A 21,096-nucleotide genomic window follows, 5' to 3' on the forward strand; every position below is an offset into this window, starting at 1 on the left:
GAACAATAGTACAACTCACATCCATAGATGTATATCAAGAGGCCTATTTAATTACAATTATATTAAAAAAAACAACAACAGACACACCCCTTGTTAACATAAAGTGCTTTGTTATCTAATATCTAGGGCATCTGTCTATCCAACCATCTGTTTCATATTAGACATGTGTGCTGAACTCAAATTTATGACCAAAATGTAAAATCTAAGAACTCTTTCAATGCTTCTGAGCATGCTTCCCCCCCCACCCTCAATTGCCAAGAAGTGAACTGGGATTCTTACTCTTCCATTGTAAAGGGGACTTCTGTTGTCTTGGGAAAGACAGATAAGTATATCAGATAACTTTGAGGGTGAAAATGTATTCTGATTAAGTGGACTGAGTCACTTTTTCCCCTAATCAAAGTCTCCTGCCTTCGGAGCCTTATATCTACATTCTTTTGATATGTGTTGTTGGAAATATTATGCGTAGCAGCCCTGGAGAGAGGTCCCTGAAACCTTGCAGGAATATGCGACCTTACTATTATCAGACATCAAAAGCCACGATCTACAGGGACATGAAAAGGGATGCTGAAACACGGACTCCTGAAAAATGTTTTTTCTTTCTCCTTATGTCACTACAAGATAGAACAAAGGTCACTGTGTGTATATTAATAATTTGACACAATGCCGCCTCTTTCCGTTTCCAGGATATTTTCTAACAATCTGAATATTTTTCTATGTTAAATTGGTTTCTTCTTAGATATAACAAATTACTATAAACCATGTCATTCCATCAATTTTTAAGCAAAACTTCCCATTGAACTCTATGGAACTTCTGATTTGTTTTTGTTTGTTTGTTTGTTTTTTTAATAGCATGTTATTACTAATCTTAATCTGACACTATTTCCTGTACTATACTGATTTTGATTAGCTTCCTTCGCTTATCAATAAAGAAATGTAACAAAATAATATGCTTCTGATGGTCAAAATTGACCCAGGGTCCATATTTTCATTATTGTGACCAAAAGATTCCACAGTTCTGAGCTATATCTTGGAAGGAACTAGAGATGTAGCATTTTGCATGATATCATCAATAGAATGCAATTTAAGGCTCTGTTCCTCCAGCTAAGTCAGTATGGGCAAAATCCCAGTTACTTCAGTGGAACTCAGAGGGGGTTCTATGTGGCCACAAGGGTCTACAATGTAGTATCAACTGTAAGGCTGGGGCCTTAAGCTGTAGTTATTTTCATACAGAGTATATCCTCACATATTCCTGCCTGATATATTAGTATATTAGGTTAATCCGAGGAGGCAAAACTGAAGCATGATTTAATTCTGGTTAGAGCTGGGAGAAGTTTTCTGGGTTTTGCTGACAAAATGAAACAAAATTTTTAATTTCATTTCAAATTAGAAAATTTTGGTTTCTTGTCAGTTTTTGAAAACTAAAAAAGTTTCAGGTGAAGACAAAGAGGAGACTGCAGGGAAAGAGAGGGGTCAGACATACACTATGCACGTGCCAGCTTCCCCACATCTTCTATGTGAAATAGTTATGACTGTGGTCTTTGTTTCGGATAATGCGAGTACAGTACTCTGTTTGGGGAAGGGACTGTCTTCCTCTGTGTATTCGGAAAGTGTATTTTGGGTGCTACTGCAACCTAAAGCTATGGACTAATAATGTGTGGGTCCACCTCGCCGAGCTCTTTGCAGGATCAGAGCCCTGTGTCTGCGAAGAGCCTACCCCACTAGAGATCTAATCTCATCTAGAGCTCCTAGGCTCTCGTAGAATAATAATAATATTATTGTAAGTACAGTCAGAGCCATAGTACTTTGCAGCTTTATGGCAATGGTGGCAGAATTACACCCTGGCCTTATAATCAGCTTCCCACATCAGAATGGAAAAATATAGTAATATGCGGCGGTTATCTAAGAAAAAGAGGCAGCGGTTTGGGACACGGTTGGCCTGTTAGTGCATAATCTTGTCACTGTTGCCCTCAACCACCTTCCTACTTCTCTCCTCTTGGTCACACTCACTGTCTTCTCTTAAACTCTACTGTAAGCTCTATGGGGTATGTCTTCTAATAAATATGTACAGTGCCTAACACAATGGGGCCCCGATACCCATTGCAATCTTTATTTGTTCTTTATAGCACATAATAGGAATGGAGCATTTTTTATAAATACATTGTGAAAGATGTGGGGCTGATTTGTAATAATTTGAGTATTGGGTGTTCTCTGGTTATTGGGATAGTTCCTGTATGGGTATTTTGGATTACTGGAATGTTTACAACAGTATGTGCGTAAATTGATTTAGTTTAAAGCAAGGCTTTTTGGGGAACTAAGAGAGCAACACAATGACACCAGATAAAGCCCTCTCCCAGTAAAATTGTCAGGGGTCATAATAACCAATGCCTGCGCTTTAAGCTGCAAAGATGCTACTTTCAGGTGCCAGTCAAATTACAAGACTTGTTTTCCCAGTCCCGGGAGCCAACTGATCAAACGGACTTGACACAGTTAAACAGGAACTCTCTGTCCAAAGATGTGAGGGAGTTGTTCCCAGAGAACAGACTGCCACAGACACAGAAATGAGGTTGGGGATCTGGAAAAGTTAGGTCTTCCTAAACTTCCAGGGTGGGGCGGTAAGCTTTAGGCAAGATAGACATGCACTTAGGCCTTTTATTGTTTTAAATCCCCTTTTCTCTTATTCTTTGTTCCTACTGTTAAGATTAAACACCACATTGGCTTAAGAAAACTACGTTGGGTCACTGTATTTACCACTGGTCACAGCTGCCGAAGAGAAAACTCGTAGGTGCTGAACCCAGTTGGGCCTACAGGGGAAGCATAGTCGACCCACAGTGTGCTGTAGCCTGGGACATGGTATAAGAATGGGAGAATGGGAGAACTGCAGGATTCCACGCCACAGAAAAGGTAAGGGCATAACATCTCTGGGGGTGAACTCAGAGACCACAGACCGGGTCAGGGGCGCAGCTGGCCCTGACATACATGCTTTAGTTCATTTCTAAGGTTAGAAACTCTGTTTCCCCACTAATTTAAAATATTCCCTGTGCCTTGTAATGTGACAGGTCAGAGGCTGATAATCAGACGCTGCCCATGTCATAGAGACTGGAAGCATCCCGAGACGTGCCCTCAACAGAAACTGGTGGCAGCTGGACAGCAGAACACATATGACATGCCTGCATGACAAAACATTTCTTTTGATCTAACACAGTGGTTTGCAACAGGGGGCCGCAAGCAGGTTTCAAGGGGTCCACCAAGCAGGGCCAGCATTAGACTTGCTGAGGCCCAGAGCAGAAAGCCGAGGTCACACCGCATGGGGCTGAAGCCTGGGGCCCCAAGCCCTGCCACCAGGGGTTGAAGCCATAGCCTAAGCAACTTGGCTTCGCGGGGACACCTGTGGAATGGGGCGCCAGACAATTTCCCTGCTTGCTACTCCCTAACACTGGCCCTGGCTTTTATATGCAGAAAAACAGATGTGGCATAGGTAGGCGTGGAGTTTGAATATGTTGGGGGGAGGGGATCCGAAAGAAAGAGGTTGAAGAATGGGAAGGGAAGACAACTTTTTTTTTTTACATGTTCAATTAATTCTTGCTTGTATTTATTTTGCTGTTGTTTTGGCTAACCTAACTGTTAAGGGACTTCAAAATTTGCAGTTTTCTGCTACGTAATTCAACTGAGTCCATCACAGAATCTGTCCCTAATTACTGTGTAATTCTACAGGTTCTGAATGCAGTACAGTTTTCAGTCTGGTTATGGAGGGCAGATGAGGTAGTTTTACTGTGGCAGATAATGGAATGGTGGATAGGAAAAACTGTTGTCTCCAAACTGTATGTGAAGCATAAAATGTGAAAATAGGGGTCTCTTTAAGGAATATGGGGTGGAGAGGGACAGCTATTTTGATGTAACTGGTTATTCTGACAGGTAGGTACTGTAGGTGTAGATGGTTAATAAAAGAGAAAAGGAATTGGAGGAGGGGCTGCTTATGGATTGGTGGCTCTTATGTATTAGTTCCAATATTAATACGTAGACGGTGCAACAAGACAGTGGAGTATGAGGCTTATACTGGAAATGCAGATTTAGAAGAGGCATGGTATGTGGATGGAAGAGAATCTTAGGGGCAGATTTTGTGTGGTCAGGGATAAGGTGTGAAAGCAAAAAAGAGTGAAGGTTGTTTGTGAAACCTGATCTCTTGAGTTCCCTGACTTCCAAATATTTAGGAGTTTTTTGTTGTATGTACAATATTCTAATTAGGTCCTGTATGTTCCAGGCATGGTGTGCGAATATATATCGAATGCGGTTATACGTATATTCATTCACAATCTTAACTAATAAAGTTTTACGTTTCAGAATTTTTAGTCTTTTTTAAGTTTTGCTGAACTATCATGACAATGCACTATCATAATTATTTATAAAATAAACAATTCCACCATAATCTTCAAATCAAACAAAAAAAACTTCATCTGCTATGGGTTAAGACTACATCTTCTGCCAGGGGAGACTTTCACGTTCCCAGGCCTGAGCAGAGATATTGAGCTCTCATCCTCCGAGATACTTTGTCCCCACACATAAGCCTGTTGTTCCTCTCAGGTCTCCAAGCAACCCTGATAAATCCCACCTGTCTCCTCAAAATCCAGCTCAAACGTTATTGTCTCCCATATCCATTTCCCTCTAGCTGTTCCTTCCAATACATTCATACTCTGATGCTCATCCCCCAAAGCCACCTTTCTCTTGTTTCAATTTCATACTCCCTGCTGCGCAACCTCGTTCCCAGATATGTGCAGGAGAAAACAGGTGAGTCAAAGATAAAAGCCACAATTCAACAAAGCACATACTTTAAGCCTTAACTGAATTTAAGCATGTATTTAAGTGATTTGCTGAATCTGACCTGGAGCCAACAGAAAAACTTCAACCAATAATGGAAATTAAAACTTTCAAAAAATTTAATTTTTCTTTAAAGTGACACAGTTAGTCAGGAAGGCAGACTAGCAGTGTCAGGAAATGGAAGTAGCACATGGACCAGAACAGTTTTCATTGGCAGATCTTGTGAATCTCAATTACATTATCTCTAACCTGGGAAATAAGTCTCTGTATTTTAATAAACGTTCAGAATTGCCCTATGTTAAAGATATTGTTAGACTGTGTCGGAGAAATTTGGAGCTTGCGAGGACTGTGGTTACACAGAAATATGAGGCAAACAGGTCAAGCTCAAAAATGGAGCATTTTTAAATGTTTCCTCTACAAATGTTAGCAAATATTTTCCTCAATATTCACTGAAAATTCAATTGCTATATGAAGAGTTCTTGTGCCAAATTTGGAGACTAAGAAACTGGGAAATAGAGGGATTTTAATACTACTTTTAAGTGCAAATCTCAATTCAATTTTCACGGTAACAGTCACTTTTGATGCCTCCAAAATAAATTATTGGTGATACACTTTGAGAGTTGGATGTTCAGATACTATTTTACAGTTTCTTTGGTTTCTATCCATTTCATGGCAGGGATTACAAACAATGGAGTCTGCAAAGGGATTCAAGTCTGAGATATGCAAGGTATCCTTTCTTTTTAAGCACACCTTTCACATTTCTGTGGACTGGATCCCAATGGTGAAGTTGACAATATATCCAGGCTTTGCAAGCAGATCTTACAAGTACCTTGAACTAGAGTCCTCTGTCTAGACTGGAGTAGTTTGAATCAGGATTACCTGGTTTATGAATTTAACCAGATCTTCTGGGTATCTGCCAAGTTTATAATCTAGTTTGAACCACAGCTATTTGTCGTAAGGATTTTTACAAGATCATCAGCGTTTATGTATATCTTAAAAGTTCCCTAAACCAGAACTACTTGGCTCACAGATTTTATAGGATGTCTTTAAAGCTTTGAAGCCTTCTTCAACTACAGCCATTTGTTTTACAGTGTTTACAAGTTCCAATGGGCAAATCTATAGCACTTGTAATTTCTGTGAAACAGATCAATTCTTTTTGGTACAAAAGGAGAACGCTGAAGTTCATTTTTCCATAGAGTTTAGCTCCATTTTTTTTTAAACTCTACCTTATCAATAGGGCCCTGCCGTATTCATGGTCCATTTTGGTCAATTTCAAGTTCATAGGATTTTTAAAATAATAAATTTCAGCATTTCAGCTATTTAAATCTGAAATTTCATAGTGTTGTAATTGTAGGGGGTCCTGACCCAAAAAAGAGTTGTGGGGGTGGGGTTGCAAGGTTATTGTAGGGTGGGTTGTGGTACTGCTACCCTTACTTCTGCAGGGCTGCTGCTGGTGGTGCTGCCTTCAGAGTTGGGCAGCTGGAGAGCGGCAGCTTTAGGTCGGGAGTCCAGGTCTGAAGGCAGAGCTGCCACCAGCAGCAGCGCAGAACTAAGGATGGCCTGGTATGGTATTGCCACCCTTACTTCTGCCCGTAGATCTGGGCCCTCAGTCAGCAGCCGCCACTGTCTGGCCGCCCGGCTCTGAAGGCAGCAGTGCAGAAGTAAGGGTGGCAATAGCATACCATGCCATCCTTACTTCTGCGCTGCTGCTGGCAGCAGCTCTGCCTTCAGAGTTGGGCTCCTGGCCTGCAACTCCACTCTCTAGCCACCCAGCTCTGAAGTCAGCGAAGAAGTAAGGATGACAATACAACAACCCCCCTAAAATAACCTTGTGACCCCCTGCAACTTCCTTTTGTGTCAGGACCCCCAATTTGAGAAACACTGGTCTTCCCCCTTGAAATCTGGTCTTTTGTGTGCTTTACCCTATACCATACAGATTTCACAGAGGGAGACCAGATTTCATGGTCCATGACGTGTTTTTCATGGCTGTGAATTGGTATGGCCATACCTGTCAAAAATAAACCCATGGAATAAAGCTCATACAGAAATAGAGATTGAAACAAATCTACAATTTCTAGATTATGCTGTTTTAGAAAGAGGGTTTAACAGAAAATCAACAGACCACTTAAAGAGAAAGATGCCACTTTCAAAATCCCTTATTGGGAAAAATGCCTTTTCCAAGTAACTCTCAAATTGTCATTAAAAAGTTCTGACTTAGCTAGAGAACACACATCAACAATTCAAGACAAATTAGTCTGTTTTATTTTCTAGGAACTTAGAGGTTCGTAACAACGCTTATAATGGAAAACAAACTACAACCTAAAAGGTAATGAATGCCTCCAAAGATATAGAGAGCAAGGGCTCTCACTTTCTTAAGGCATAGCATGCCAGTAGGCTACTCTATGCTGGAAATTGAGTCTTCTATTATCTATAAAACTGGATCAGCATTTCCTATCTGTGGTTAATCCACAAACTGATACAAGTAACACAAACAAAAATTATTTTTCCTTATATTTTGCTAAAATAATTAGATGTGAAGAAAACCACTGTATTTGTTCTAGTCAGACTGTATCAACCAGTATAGTAGCCTGTACTGTCATTTCCCAAAGCAAAGACCAGTTTGCAGCAAAAAAATTTGAATCTTTAAAATGCTGACACTGAAATAACTAGTTCTAGACTGCATCTTTTTCTTTTTTTTCCCCCTCCTTTCAACAAAATTACCTGGAAGCCTGCAATTCTGAACTTCTGAGGAAGCCAAAACAGTTAGATTAGGTCTGACTAAGCTTCCCTAATCAGCATTGCTCCTGTGTTGAAACCACTGTTTACGTTCTTTTGTTCTTAAAGACGCCTAGTAGTTTTCTCTATACCATTAGGTTAAAGGCTTCATTCAAAAATTATGTCTCCTGAGAATACAATATATAGAAGTAGTTTAAGAAGAAGTCTGCAAGGAATGTGTGTCTATCTACAGAATTGAAATAAAATCTGGGAGAGGAAAAAAAGGAAGCACAAAAACAGATGAAATCTGAAGAAAACAGAGCAGTAATAATGGAAATGAGCATGCTACCAAGAAGAGAAACAAAAATAGAAAAGAACAAAACCCCCTTGGGGGAAGTGCATATAGGGGGAGAACTAGGAAAAGCAGAGGGAAGAAATGAATGAGTGTAATTATGAAGACAAGAGGGACTTGGGAACATCATAGAAAAAAGTTAAGAAAATAAACCAGAAAAGCAGAATAAGTAAGACATGAGGATTTTTCCCCTCTAATTCTTCAGTGTATTTTGAGTCTAGCCTGGGAATCCTATACACAAGTTTTCAACCTTTCTTGAGTAATATTTGTTAATTAGTGGTGAATTATGAGCACTTCTCTTAACTATTAATGTAAATAATGTTTGTTTTAGGGAAGGAGTGGGATACCGATCATAGTAATCTGACAGTGGACAAACCTGTGGAGTTAAATCCATGGCAGCTGTAGAAGAGGTTGGTTGCTAACCCTCTTGGCTCTATTATAAGTGCAGTACAAATATTTTGCTTTTCCAGTCTGGCAACACCAATTATCACCATAGCAGAGTCTTCCATGTTCCACTATAGCATGTGCAGGTATTGAGAGGAGCAGTAAAAAGAACCTTCTCAGGATGGAAGAACATTTTCATCTACTTCCACCCTCCTGCCACTATATTAGACTTTAAAAAAAAGAAAAAAGAATTTTGTCCCATTTACTTTCTTCCCCAAAGTCACACTGCATGCAGCCTCACCTGAAACACACTTCAGCTCCCTCTAAAGGATGAACAGAAGGAACCTCTTGAAAACAGAGACTGTATCTTTGCCAATCTGTGCTATCCACAATCTGGATCTCATATGTTATAGCTCAACCACCAGGCTGACCCAAAGCCTGACACTTCCTGAACATATTTAGCACATTGTACATTTTTGCAAGGAAACACACACACGGAATTAATGAGTACAGACTACGCAGAAAAGAATGGGCCCTGAAATTGGCAATGTAAATCTCTATTCAACTCAGGTCTCTCTTTAGCATTGGATTAAGGTAGGTAACAAAATGAGAACAGATACATGAGCAGTATTTTAATTAAGACAGACATCCAGATAGGAGAATTGATGTTTTGTGTGTATGCTATTGTTTTGAGTTCTGTAGAAAGACTTGAGAAATTTAGACGCAGACCTCCACTCGCAACTGAAGTCTACAATCCAGAACATCTAATTTGCAGGTGGAAATTAATATACACGATAAAAATAAATTGTACCCATATAAAATATCATATAATGTTTTATAATAAAGTCTTTTAGAATACAGTCTCTATACAAGATAGATACTATAAAAATTGCATTGCAGGAGGTAAAACAAAGAGAGGAATCTTTAAACAGTTGGCTACAAAATTCCTTGCAAACCAGGGATACTATGGGAAAAATGCAAAAGTAATGTTCATTAGAAAAGGCACAGAAAACAATAGCAGTGAGTGTCATCCAAAGTACTCAAAATGCTGTACTTCCAAGAACAGTTAAAGAAACCTAGCATGCAAAAGGAACGGTTAATGCTAAAAATTAAACATTTTTTAAAGTAAAGTCTGAATTAATAATCTTAAATATAAATCCAAAGGACAATGGCACAATTTTGGGAAGGGCACGTATTAATTCAAAGCTACAGAAGCAGATCATTGCCAGGAGAATGACTACAGAGGAACAACCAGTTGGAGCCTCTGAGATAGGAAAGGCATTCTAACAGAAGACTTTGCACAGCCTCACATGTACATATGAATCTTTTTAATGGCACAAATCTTTTGATTGGAATATGAATGTTTTCCAGGGCTTCCATTTTACATCATTAGTGTATGAATCTACTAATCCCATTCTGACCTGCTTATTAAGTGTAGAATATTCAGTATGTTTAATCGTAAAACAGATTTAGTACTCAGTGCCACAAACACTTGATTTTCAAGTATTTACCAAGTTAACAGAAGCTTGAGGAAGAGATCTAGTGCTGCAGAAAGTCATCCTCAATACTTATTTTCTGAGAAGTTCCAACAGTTACACAATGCACATATAAAAAAAGGAGAGCCTACAGGAATTGAGCCAGGGAAGCTACTATATTGATTTTGTGAGCTTAATCATGAGACCCTAAACATCCAAAGTCATCATTTGCTCTAAAAACGTAACAGAAAACAGTTGGCTGGCTAACCTGGGGGGATATGCAACTTTGATTTCCATCTTGGTCACTGGCTTCTCAGAACAACATGAGCTGCTGTAGAGGAGGTTATAAGTTTGCCATTGACCTGAAAGGCAGCAGAATCAGATCTAGATGTGTCGCAGGGTGGGGAAAAATAAGTGAAGCGGGTTCCTTTTGTTGCTCAACAGCAACCTCTTTGGACAAGTTAGGAACATCCTTGACGGATTCTGAAGGGAACCCCTTTTGGTCATCTTATCACTGCTAATAATGTCATAATTATGCAACAAGCTTTGGCTAGAAAGATTCCGCAAGCAATTTACAAACTCACCCACAACTGGAATGGAGCCTTTTCTAGAGCAGAATGCAGCATTCATTCTGCACTTGCAATTTGATCGTGACACTGGGATAAATATTCCTACTCTTGTGATCTGTGTAATTAAAAATCACCTAGTAAGTAACCAAGGAGTTGGCCTTTCATCTACAATAAATGAGACATCCAGAACCCTATCACAGTGTCAAGGCAGAGGTTTAGTACCTGCCTCTGAGAAAATAATTAATTATATTTAACAGTTACATAGGCTTTTTCCTCTTCCAAGCACTTTATGAAAGTGAAATAATCTTCACAAAAGCCCTGAAAGGTAAGTAAGCATTATCACCATTTTACAGACAGGGAAACTAAGGTATAGAGGTTGTTTCTATCCATGGAAATCTTTGTTTAGTAAAAGACAAAAGATTTATATGATCTCAAAAGAAACCAGTGACTTATCTAAGGCAGCAGCAGCAGTCCAGTGTCAAATCTAGGATTATGAATTCAGGAATTGCTGACTCCTTATCCTATGTTTAGACTATTAGACCAGGGGTTCTCAACCTTGTTCTTTCTGAGGCCCAGCCAACATGCTATAAAATCTGCACAGCCCACCTGTCCCACAACAACTGTTTTTTGGCATATAAAAGCCAGGACTGGCATTAGAGGGTAGCAAGCAGGGTAACTGCCTGGGGCCCCATGCCACTGGGGGCCCTGCCAAGCTACATTGCTCAGCCTTTGGCTTTAGCCCGATGCGGTGCAGCTCCAGCTTTCTGCCTAGGGCCCAAGTGAGTCTAACACTGGCCCTGCTTTGCGGATCCTGTGAAACCTGTTCACAGCCCCCCCCCCCCCCCAGGGGCCCTGAAAAACTCTCGTGGGGGCCCCTGCGGAGCCCAGGGCCTGGGGCAAATTGCCCCCCTTTCCCCCCCCCCAGGTGGCCCTGGACCACCAGTTGAGAACCACTGTATTAGACTACAGTATCATTGCCTCTCTGGCAGAGGTACACTGTTCTCAATTCCTGGTGCAGCCCAAGGAGATATGGCTCTGTGGTGTGAGTGTTGAGGACACTAAGGCAGCACTAGTTTCTAGATCAGTGTGGGTTTTCTTTGGCGGTCTCAATCAGCCTACAAGCTTTGGGAGTTAACAGACAGATAATACGACTGTAGTTCTTCACTAGACGCACGGTGACTTAAAACTAGTGAGGTGGGGCTAATATGAAGATCTTTGGGGTTCCAAAAAATATGCAGAGGAACACCATAGGTGAGAATGGAACATCAAGTAATCTTTGTAATGTATTATCCCACCTGTCTATTACAGAAACAAAAAGGGGGGGGAAATGTAGTCTGCTGAATGACCTATATGGCCGCTTGCTCCAAATCTCCTTTAATACTTACAGAATTTGACTTCCACTTAAGAAATCTGTATTCAAATACCGTAAAACAAATTATATTTGAGGAGTACATTCGGTTTATTAAATTGACATTCAGCCTACCTAAGGCCAGCCTGATGGATTAACTGGCAATATCACAAGAGCCCACAGAAACTTTGCACTGTGATTTTAGAGAAGAAGGAAACCCGGTATTTTAAGTTCAGAAATAGGGTGCCATTACTATGTTCAGCTTCCTGCTGTCTCACCCCTGTTCCAAGCCCTTAAGTGACCAAGACAGAGAGCTCAGCCCAGTAACAATACACCCTGTAAAAACCCCGCTAGTCCAGCACGGAGCAAGTCCCTGCCCGTCTATTTCATGGACTGGTCTCTGGTTTTACATTCCTCGTGGCCACAGCTGTGCTCTTTACCCCATGGCTGGGTGGAGACACCCTCCCCCCATTCCCTTCACAGCATACAGCCCTTGGAAAAGCAATCTGCACCCTGAGCCTCTCGGCCCTCAGGGGAGACGACAGAGCTACTGAGGAAGTTGCATGAAGTCGTCTTCCTCCTCTTTCTGCCCGTCCGACAGAGGGAGGAGGGAAGCAAGGGGCCAGCCTTGGGAGGAAAAGGGACAGTGCGACTGGAGAGAGGATGCAAAACAGGGAGCCGCACAGAAGCCACGGAGGGGGGAAGGGGGATGGGAACAGGAGCAGCGGACTTGTTTCGGCGTCATGGCCCCGTCCCTCCTGTCTCCCCAGCCCCGCGGTGCTGCAGAGCAATGCCAGAGAGGGCGGGGGCAGAGGCAGATGCGTAATAAGGCGATAACTTTGGGGGACCGCTGCCTGGAGCCGGGCTAGACCGCGGGGGGAGGGAGAAGGTGACTTACCCATGTTCCTGCCAGGAGGAGAGCAGCGCTCCGGGTGCTGCTTGGGGGAGCTGCCTGCGCCTCTATCCAGAGGCCGGGGAGGGACACGCGGGAGCAGCGGCGACCTGGGGCGGTGCGGCTGCAGCAGCCGGCAACCAGGGCTGGGAGTGCGGGAGGAGGAGGCGGGCAGCAGGGACAGCCCTGGAGCAAGCGCCCGTCGCTGGCGCCTCGGGATGCGAGCGGCGGCGGCAGGGGAGGGGGCTACGTGCGTTCCAGGGCCCGGCCAGCCCCGCCGCTGCTGTCGGGGAGGGGAGGCGGGGAGCGAAGTGGGAGCTCGGTTCTGTGTGTGTCTCGCTGCCTGCAGCTGCTGTGTCGATTGGCTTATGAGTCAGTGTATAGTACATCCGGGCAAGGCCCTCCTCTGGAGACACCCGGCCCAGCGACACCCAGAGACCCGGGAGGAGGAGCTGCGGAGCCAGCAGCACCCGCGCAGATACACAGTAGCAGCGCCAGAGAGGTTGCAGAAAAGTAGCTTCTTATCCGGGGTTCTTCCCGCCCCGTGAGCTCCCGGGCTGGCGGTGCAGCGGGGACGATCGGGTTTCACTCCGTGCCCATGCGGTTTCAGTCTGCGCCTGCTGCTGTTTATTATGAATACCTGGGTAGGAATCCATAGAGCGCTTTGCAGACAAACTCAGCTCTTGCTGTCCAGAGAGCGATACGGTGCCAGCCCAGGTCCTCTGAGGAGCTCCTCACCCATAGCCTCAGCCATGGAGAGGATTTAGAGCAGTTGTCATTTTGTATCAATTATTATTATTTATTTATGTAGTATTTATTATTCTTGTCTTATTATTTGCAAATCATATTATCAGATATGTTCAGGCAGCCAGAGAACATGAGGGGAGGAGATTTACATATAACACTTGACTGTGCTATCCTATATGTCATCCTATAACGTTTAGCGTTTGTATTGTAGGATGTAGACACACAGAGCCATGAAGGCTCATCTAGCCAGGTAATTAACTCTGTTTTAGAAAGATCTATAAAATGGGTTCATATTCTATCCTTCTAGACAGAGACTGGCTGAAAAATATTCAAGACTATCATTTTTTTGAAAAGTTCTGCCTCACCCTTCCCCACAGGAACCAGCCCTGGCTAACACAGCCACGTTAGTGGGGTTTTACAGGTTTTAAGACTCTCTTGGTAAAAATGGCTTCAGGACAATGGCTAGTTTTCCACTGTAGACAAGGCCCCAGTTGGAACCCAACCTAGTATGTCTGAAATGAATTTAACACATCTTGGTCTATGCTGACAAGGAAAAGCATGTTCAACCAATGCTGTCTGATCCTATGTTTCATTTTTTTAAATTGATTACAGAAGAATAAATTACTGATTATTTCCTATTTTAAAAAAGACTTCCAGCTATAAGAATGCCACTCACAACACTTCTACCCCTTTGACCCCTTAAACCTCCGCTACCCAAAACATAAAAAAGAGGAAATTAATCATTTTTCAAAAAAATCAAAACAAAAACTCTACCCCAAGCAGACCCTGAACAAGTAGATGAGTCAGAGACATCATGAAGTCTACTAGGGACTTCACTATTGCTCTTGATTTTAAATGGAAGGCACTCACATATTACTGTTTTGGGTGGCAGTATAAAACCTTAATATAGATGGAATATCCAAGGAGTGAATGACACTTCACAGATATAAAATTTTAACAAGGTCTGCACCAAGGGAGTTTGCAATCTAATTTCTACAAATAACACAAATAAAGACTGTGCCTGTTTTTTTTATTTGGTTTTTAATGTTTAGAATAAATTGATCTCTTGATGGTTTTGTATTTGTTGGCGGGGGTTGTTTTTGTTTTGAATGTTTGTAGTGAGTTGACCTCTTCATAATGTTTTTTTCCTGCTTTAGAAATATAGAGCCAAACTTTCTTATCAGTTAAAATGGTACAATCCTGACATCAGTAGGGTTGCACCATTGTAACTGAAAGGAGAGTTTAAACTACAGTATAATGATGTGACTTAGCTTATTTTTCACTGGAGGACAACAATCTTTGGAGGACAGAATATGACCTCACTGCCTGAGGTGGCTGAGGTGGGTCTCTCGTTTTAAGACCCAGCACTCCATTCCCTTTTATTAGGAGCTGGGAGAGCTGTAGCTCAGGTTGTAATCTGCATAAAAGTCACATTCCAGGTCCGCCAAAGACTGCCAGAGTCTTCTAAGAAAAAGAGCCAAGTAAGAATGGAGTTAATGTAACAAAAAAGCCAATGTCTGCCTCCCAAAAAATGCTTATTCAGCTGTCTTCATATATTGTAAAGGAAAACAAACGGTACATTATTTTGTGTTTTGGATTTTGACTTTAAAATGTCAACAAGGAGCAGTGGGACAATTAGTGTACACTGACGCATAGCACTCCTAAATCTTGCCCAAATATGAACTTGTTTTGCTGTGGCTGAGGTTGGGAGCTGTTCTCTCATGACGAGATTTGCTGTCATGAAGAAGAGGAAGTGAAGACTGGAAATACATGTATCCAGAATAGGAGCAGCAGATGAAACTGGGAATCTTTAAGTACTTTTGTCTATTAGCAGCTGCTGCAAAAGTATTGACAGTGGTAAAGGTTTATCCCAAAAGCCACATTGTGTGTCAAATTGGATTTGAACAAAACTATGACAAAGGTAAATGGAGTGATTTTGAACAGGAAGCAAGAACTTGATTTTGTCGCATTGCCTTTAATAGAAACAATTTATAAATAAAGATGTCTTTCACTTAAAGGGGAAAATTTGTGTTTGGTTCAGGGGTGACGGGGGATGAAAAGAAGATGAAGTATCAGATTGGATTTTTAGGTGAACTTTGTGGTCAAAAGAATCAATGTCCCTTGCTAAAATGGAAGAAAGGCAAAACATCTGACAAATTCCTCTTAAATAGATAAAACCACATGCTTTGCTGAATCTGAACCATAAATATTAGAACTGAAATTTAAATGCTTGTAAACAAAATGACATGTATGGAACATAACATCTTCTCATGAGAGACTCTGCATTGTGTGAAGCATTTTTGGATTGAGGTTATTTTTCTCCCACAATATTTGGTCTCTGTAAAACTGGATATGGGATGATAGAAAAATATTTACTCATAAGGACTTCATATTATATTTGTTTGCAATTTTTCTTCTGGGACCATTATTTTTGTAAAATTAGTAGGATGAGCTTTATGGAGTACTTTTTTTTTTTCCAGTTCTTCCACATTAATATGTACCTTTGCCTGAATAATTACCTAAGAATAGTAAAAACCAATTATGAATAATTGGTGCTTTGCAAGGCAAGTTCTGCTTATCTTAGTTGTATGTGTATTTCAATTGAAATCAGTGGGACAACTCATATGAATAAGGCAAGAAAAAAAATAGGACCAGCAACCTCACATTACAACAGCAACTACAAACCCACCCCTAGGCAATACCAGTAGCCATTCTATCCAGCACCCACCTCACCCTCTCGATTGTTCCTTCTTATTAACAAATTATGTACATTTTATGATTACAGAGGATTGTGGGATAAATCAAGGAAAAATTTGACAGCCATTTTGTGGAATACAAACCAAAATAGTTTGAATCGTTGATTTAAAACATTGTAACCTTGTGACTCACTAGAATGGACCTGCTCCCATTGAAGTGAATGGAGTTTTGCCTTTGACTTCACTGGGAATAGATACAGGTCCAATGTGTATATCCATTTGTGAGTGTGTTCGTGTATGTATGTATTTACATGGTCAGCTAATATGGAAAACTAATACATTACATACTAATACTTTTTTAGTAAAGTGTTGGAAAAAATCATTTAAAAAGTTGCACGTGAGCTGCATGGTTTTGCAATTATTTTTTCCTAGTGTTTTAAAACTGCAAATTGTTTAAACAGAAACTTGATTTCTTTTTTAATCTGAAGTTTGCATAATTTGACAGTTAATATAACATAGAAATTCTGAAATGATCCTAGAAGCAAATGGTTCCTGTATCCCTCTGCCCCATGAATGCTTCATCAATTTTCAGATCTCGTCTAAAATATATCTTTCCTCCCTGGTCTTTGCTTCTTAGTTTCTTTATCCTTCAGCAATTGTTTTTTACTTGAATTTTGTAACTATGTCCCAAATGTTTCTTTCAACTTGTTTGGAAAACAAGAGACTGTGAAAGCCTCTCTTCACTAATTTAGATCTGTAGGATAGGGGGAAGGTGCTGAGAGGGTTTGACAGATGTCCTTCTTCACAATTTTGTCCCATTTCCAAATGCATGGCATAAACCAGAGATAAATTAACCAGCTGACTAAGACCCTGATCCTGATAAGACCTATACATGTACCTAACTAGACTTCAATGAGCCTACTTGCACATTTAAAGTTAAACACCCATGTAAGTCTTTGCAGGATCAGGGCATTATTTGGTATTGGTGCCTCCTTATACTGTGAGTCCTTTCATGAGGAGTTTCTGTGAGCAGTGTCTCCTGAGAGAGTCCAACTTCCAAGGAGCTCCGAAGAGGGAACTGGAGGCACAGAAGCTCCTCACAGATGGTGCTGTTCTCTAGTAGATTCCAGAGAACTGCACAGATATCAGGGGATTCACTGGATTCTTTGGACTGAACCTGCTGTTACTTCTCTGGAGAGAGGGCAAACACTGTGTCTCTCCCATCCCTTACATACTGTAAGGAGAAAATTTCTGCAGTTGGAAATTCCTAGTGCCTGCTTCTCTATTGCCCTGTGCCTTATCTAGTAGTTTACATCAGGGCCAAAAGGGTACATAACGCTACCAAATCAAAATGGTAGTATTTTTTGCAGAGATAAAGTGGGTGAGGCAATATATTTTATTGGACCAACTTATTTTTGCACTCCTTGTGGTGTAAATGGTTACATAAGGTTCAGTGCAAAAGAGAACCTCCAAGAGAGGGATTTCCAGTCTCCTGTGGTGCATGGGAATAACACAGGGAGGGGAGCCTCAGGCTCTTATTATTTAAAAAGCTTTGTGGGATGCAGTTTGTATGAAAGACAAAATAATTATGCATTGTAGTTTATAAAGGGTTAGCAACTATGAAATACGGTGAATTAAGTTGACTGGGAAAGCCTGTGAGAATTTAATTAAAATTAATTAAATGATCATGTAGTTAAAGAAACATCAACAAGGAAAGAATAATTAAAACAAGTGTTTTGGGAAACTGGGAAATAGAAGGAGTGTATTATGTTTCTTGTGGGGTTAATGATAAAAATCAGAAAGAACAATGTTAAATCCCATTAAATGCATGCCGGAGGTTGTTTAATTCCTTAGCAGGGAAGAGTGTGAGAGGACCTTTGGAAGAAATAGTAAGGGTGTGACTGTCTGGTGCTCAACAATGAAAATTTGTCTCTTACAGAGAAAATACCATGAAAATTGCACTTTGAATTGTATAATTATAGAACAAACATATGCAGCAGCAATATACCTGTGTTCTCAACCATTGAGCCTGGGTTTAAGACCTGCACTAGAATAGTGAAAACTGGGTCACTGTGACCTTCTACTGCATATCACTTTATGAATTTTCCTTTTCATATACTGTGTCAGCTTCAAAGTCTCAGCACATCTCCTCACCACTGGCTTAGCTTTCCTTTGAAAACTTCTAGCATAGGTTCTCTCATGCAGTGTGGCACAATTCAGAAGAACCGAGAAGTATGTTAGGCGGAAGAGAACAGACATTGGATGCTGTTCCACAAGTGGCAAGAACACACTGGCTTTCCTTTTTATTTCTCTTAACAATGAGAGAAGCTCACTCAACTCTGTTCAGATATACACCCTTAACATTATTCTAAAATGAAGGTTCTCAGCATTTCCAGGAAACAGCTTTGAATATTGTCATCTAATTTTAGTCATGTACAATCATCATGGTTTTTAATAAATCTGATTTGACCATGGTTAAGTTATAGAAATGTGAAAATAACTGTGTATGCACTGTTGTGCATACAATAACTGTGTATGCAGTGTTGTGAATTCATAATACACAAATATATCATTAGTAATATGCATTCATCTCATATAACAAATGTCTGCTTTGGAACTGGTGGAAGTACTCTGTGACTACACACACACTCTGAGAATGCCTACCAGATTGGGCCCACACAAACGCCTTATGTGGTCCAACACCTATCCTCCCCTAGTTCAAGGATCATTAGCAGAAATCGGGATCTGTCTCTAAGGGCATGGCTACACTTGCAGATGTAGAGCGCTGTGAGTTAAACCAGCCCTTGGAGACGGCAGCAGGGAAAGTACTGCAGTGGTTCATACTATCAGCTGCAAGCACACTGGCGTGGCCACATTTGCAGCACTTGCAGTGGCATTGGGAGCAGTGCATTATGGGCAGCTGTCCCACAGAGCACCTCTTCCCATTCTGGCATTGTGGCTTGTGGGAAGGAGGCAGAGGGTTGTGGGGGCTGAGATTCTGGGTCCTGTCCCAATGCCCCGTGATGCATCAGTTCGCATCCAAGCAATCCCTGTGCTTCCGTCCACATTTGGCGCCATCTTTCAATGGTTTTTGTACTTCATGCTCTGTCTTCCCTTTTGGTCTGCGGGAATCCATCCCGAACTGCTGAGGAATATGCTGATGGGTCTCACCAGCGCATCACGAATTGCAGTTGAGTTACTCCTAAAGCTACAAACTGACAGTGAGGAGTCCAAGGATGAAGCCGATTCGCATAACACATACAGCATAAGATTGCTTGTGGCATTCCCGGACATGCTCACCACTGAGGAACACCACTTTTGGGCTTGGGAAACAAGCACTGAGTGGTGGGATCACATTGTCATGCAAGTCTGGGATGATGAGCAGTGGCTGCAGAAGTTTTGGATGAGAAAAGCCACTTTCATGGGACTATGTGCTGAGTTTGTCCCCACCCTGTGGCGCTAAGACATGAGACTGAGAGCTGCCCTGCCAGTGGAGAAGCAGGTGGCTATTGCAATTTGGAAGCTGACAGCTACCAATCAGTCGCTAACCAGTTTGGAGTGGGAAAGTCGACCATTGGAATCGTGTTGATGCAAGTTTGCAGGGCCATTAATTGCATCCTGCTCAGAAGAACCGTGACTCCAGGTAACGTGCATGACATTGTGGCTGGCTTTGGACAAATGGGTTTCCCTAACTGCGGAGGGTCAATAGATGGGACACATATTCCAATTCTGGCACCAGCCCACCCAGCCTCCGAGTACGTTAATCAGAAGGGGTATTTCTCTCTGGTTCTCCAGGCGCTTATGGGTAACTGTGGGCATTTCATTGAAATTAACACAGGCTGGTCTAGAAAGGTGCTTGATGCACGCATCTTTCGAAACACAGGCTTGTTCAGGAAGCTGCAAGCTGGGACTTTCTTCCCAGACCAGAAGACCACTGTAGGGGAAGTCGAAATGCCCACTGTGTTCCTTGGAGACCCCGCTTACCCCTAATGCTGTGGCTCATGAAACCCTACACAGGGAACCTTGACAGCAGCAAGGAGCAGTTCAACAACAGGCTGAGTTGGTGCAAAATGACTGTGGAGTGTGCTTTTGGCTGTTTAAAAGGCCACTGGCACTGTATTGGAAGCTGGACCTCACTGATGACAACATCCCCACAGTTATATCCTTGTGCTGTACTCTCCATAACATTTGTGAAGGAAAGGGTGAAAGATTCACTCAGGCATGGACCTCAGAGGTTCAACACCTGAATTTGAACTGCCAGAGAGCAGGGCTATTAGAGGGGCCCAGCCCAGACAGCAATTCGAGACTGAAAGGCCACCACTAATGTTTGGTGCCTTGAGGGAGCAATTCGAGACTAAGCCACCACTAATGTTTGGTGCCCTGCAGGGGAGTGAAGTGCAGTGGTTCCAATGTTAGTAGGAATCTGTGTTTGCTATGTATGATGCACTGCCTGTTGCTTTCCTGGGCTACGGTATCTTTTACTTAATGCAATAATAAAGAAGTTTTCAAAGCCAAAAAGTTCATTTATTGAAAAGAAAATTTATTTATTGAAAAGAAACACAACTGCTTGGGAAACAGAAAGAGCATGACACATTTGTGCTGTGTGGGACGAGGGAAGGGGTGTGGTGGGGAACAGGACAATCACAGATTTGCGTATGTCCTGTTATCATACTCAGCCTTCCTGTCTGGAGTGCTGTGCAATGACTGCTGCACTTCAGGATGCCTATACTGCATGGTGATGGGGGTTGAGAGCACTGGGTAAGGGTTGTAGTTTGCAGGGCTGGGTGGTGAAGCCATAGTTGTTGGAGGCAGCTGGTGGCAATAACCCAGATGTTGGGGAAGGTGGGTTGGCGGTGACATGGGGGCACAAGGAAAAGAGATTTGGGACAAGGGCTGCAGAGAGGAGGCGGGCGCAGAAGTATTTTTCCTGCATTGCTATGAGCACCTGTATCAAGTCCACTTCACGCTCCGTGATGCTTAGCAGCGGCTCTGTGCTTTGGTGCCAGCGATCCTCATTCTGCTGGTGGACCCTTGTTTCACTCTTCTGTCACTCCTGCACTTTTTGATTTTCATTAAGGGACTGCTGCATGACTTCATGCAGCAGGT

General features: G+C 42.0%; 1 protein-coding gene across 3 annotated transcripts in view; it reads right to left on the reverse strand.

Moving 5' to 3' along the window:
- Nucleotides 1-12,917, reverse strand: part of RAP1GDS1 (Rap1 GTPase-GDP dissociation stimulator 1) — a 168,522-nt gene extending 155,605 nt beyond the window's left edge. The window contains exon 1 of one of the 3 annotated variants that reach the window (XM_032782756.2): nucleotides 12,554-12,917. In XM_032782756.2, coding sequence (XP_032638647.1) covers nucleotides 12,554-12,557 — 4 coding nt within the window. In that variant the 5' untranslated portion in view covers nucleotides 12,558-12,917. The remainder of the gene's footprint in view (nucleotides 1-12,553) is intronic. The other 2 variants (XM_032782755.2, XM_032782757.2) reach the window with 2 other exon arrangements.
- Between the last annotated feature and the right edge of the window lie 8,179 nt (nucleotides 12,918-21,096).

The sequence above is a fragment of the Chelonoidis abingdonii genome, chromosome 5, assembly GCF_003597395.2.
Source record: "Chelonoidis abingdonii isolate Lonesome George chromosome 5, CheloAbing_2.0, whole genome shotgun sequence".
Lineage (NCBI taxonomy): Eukaryota > Metazoa > Chordata > Testudines > Testudinidae > Chelonoidis > Chelonoidis abingdonii.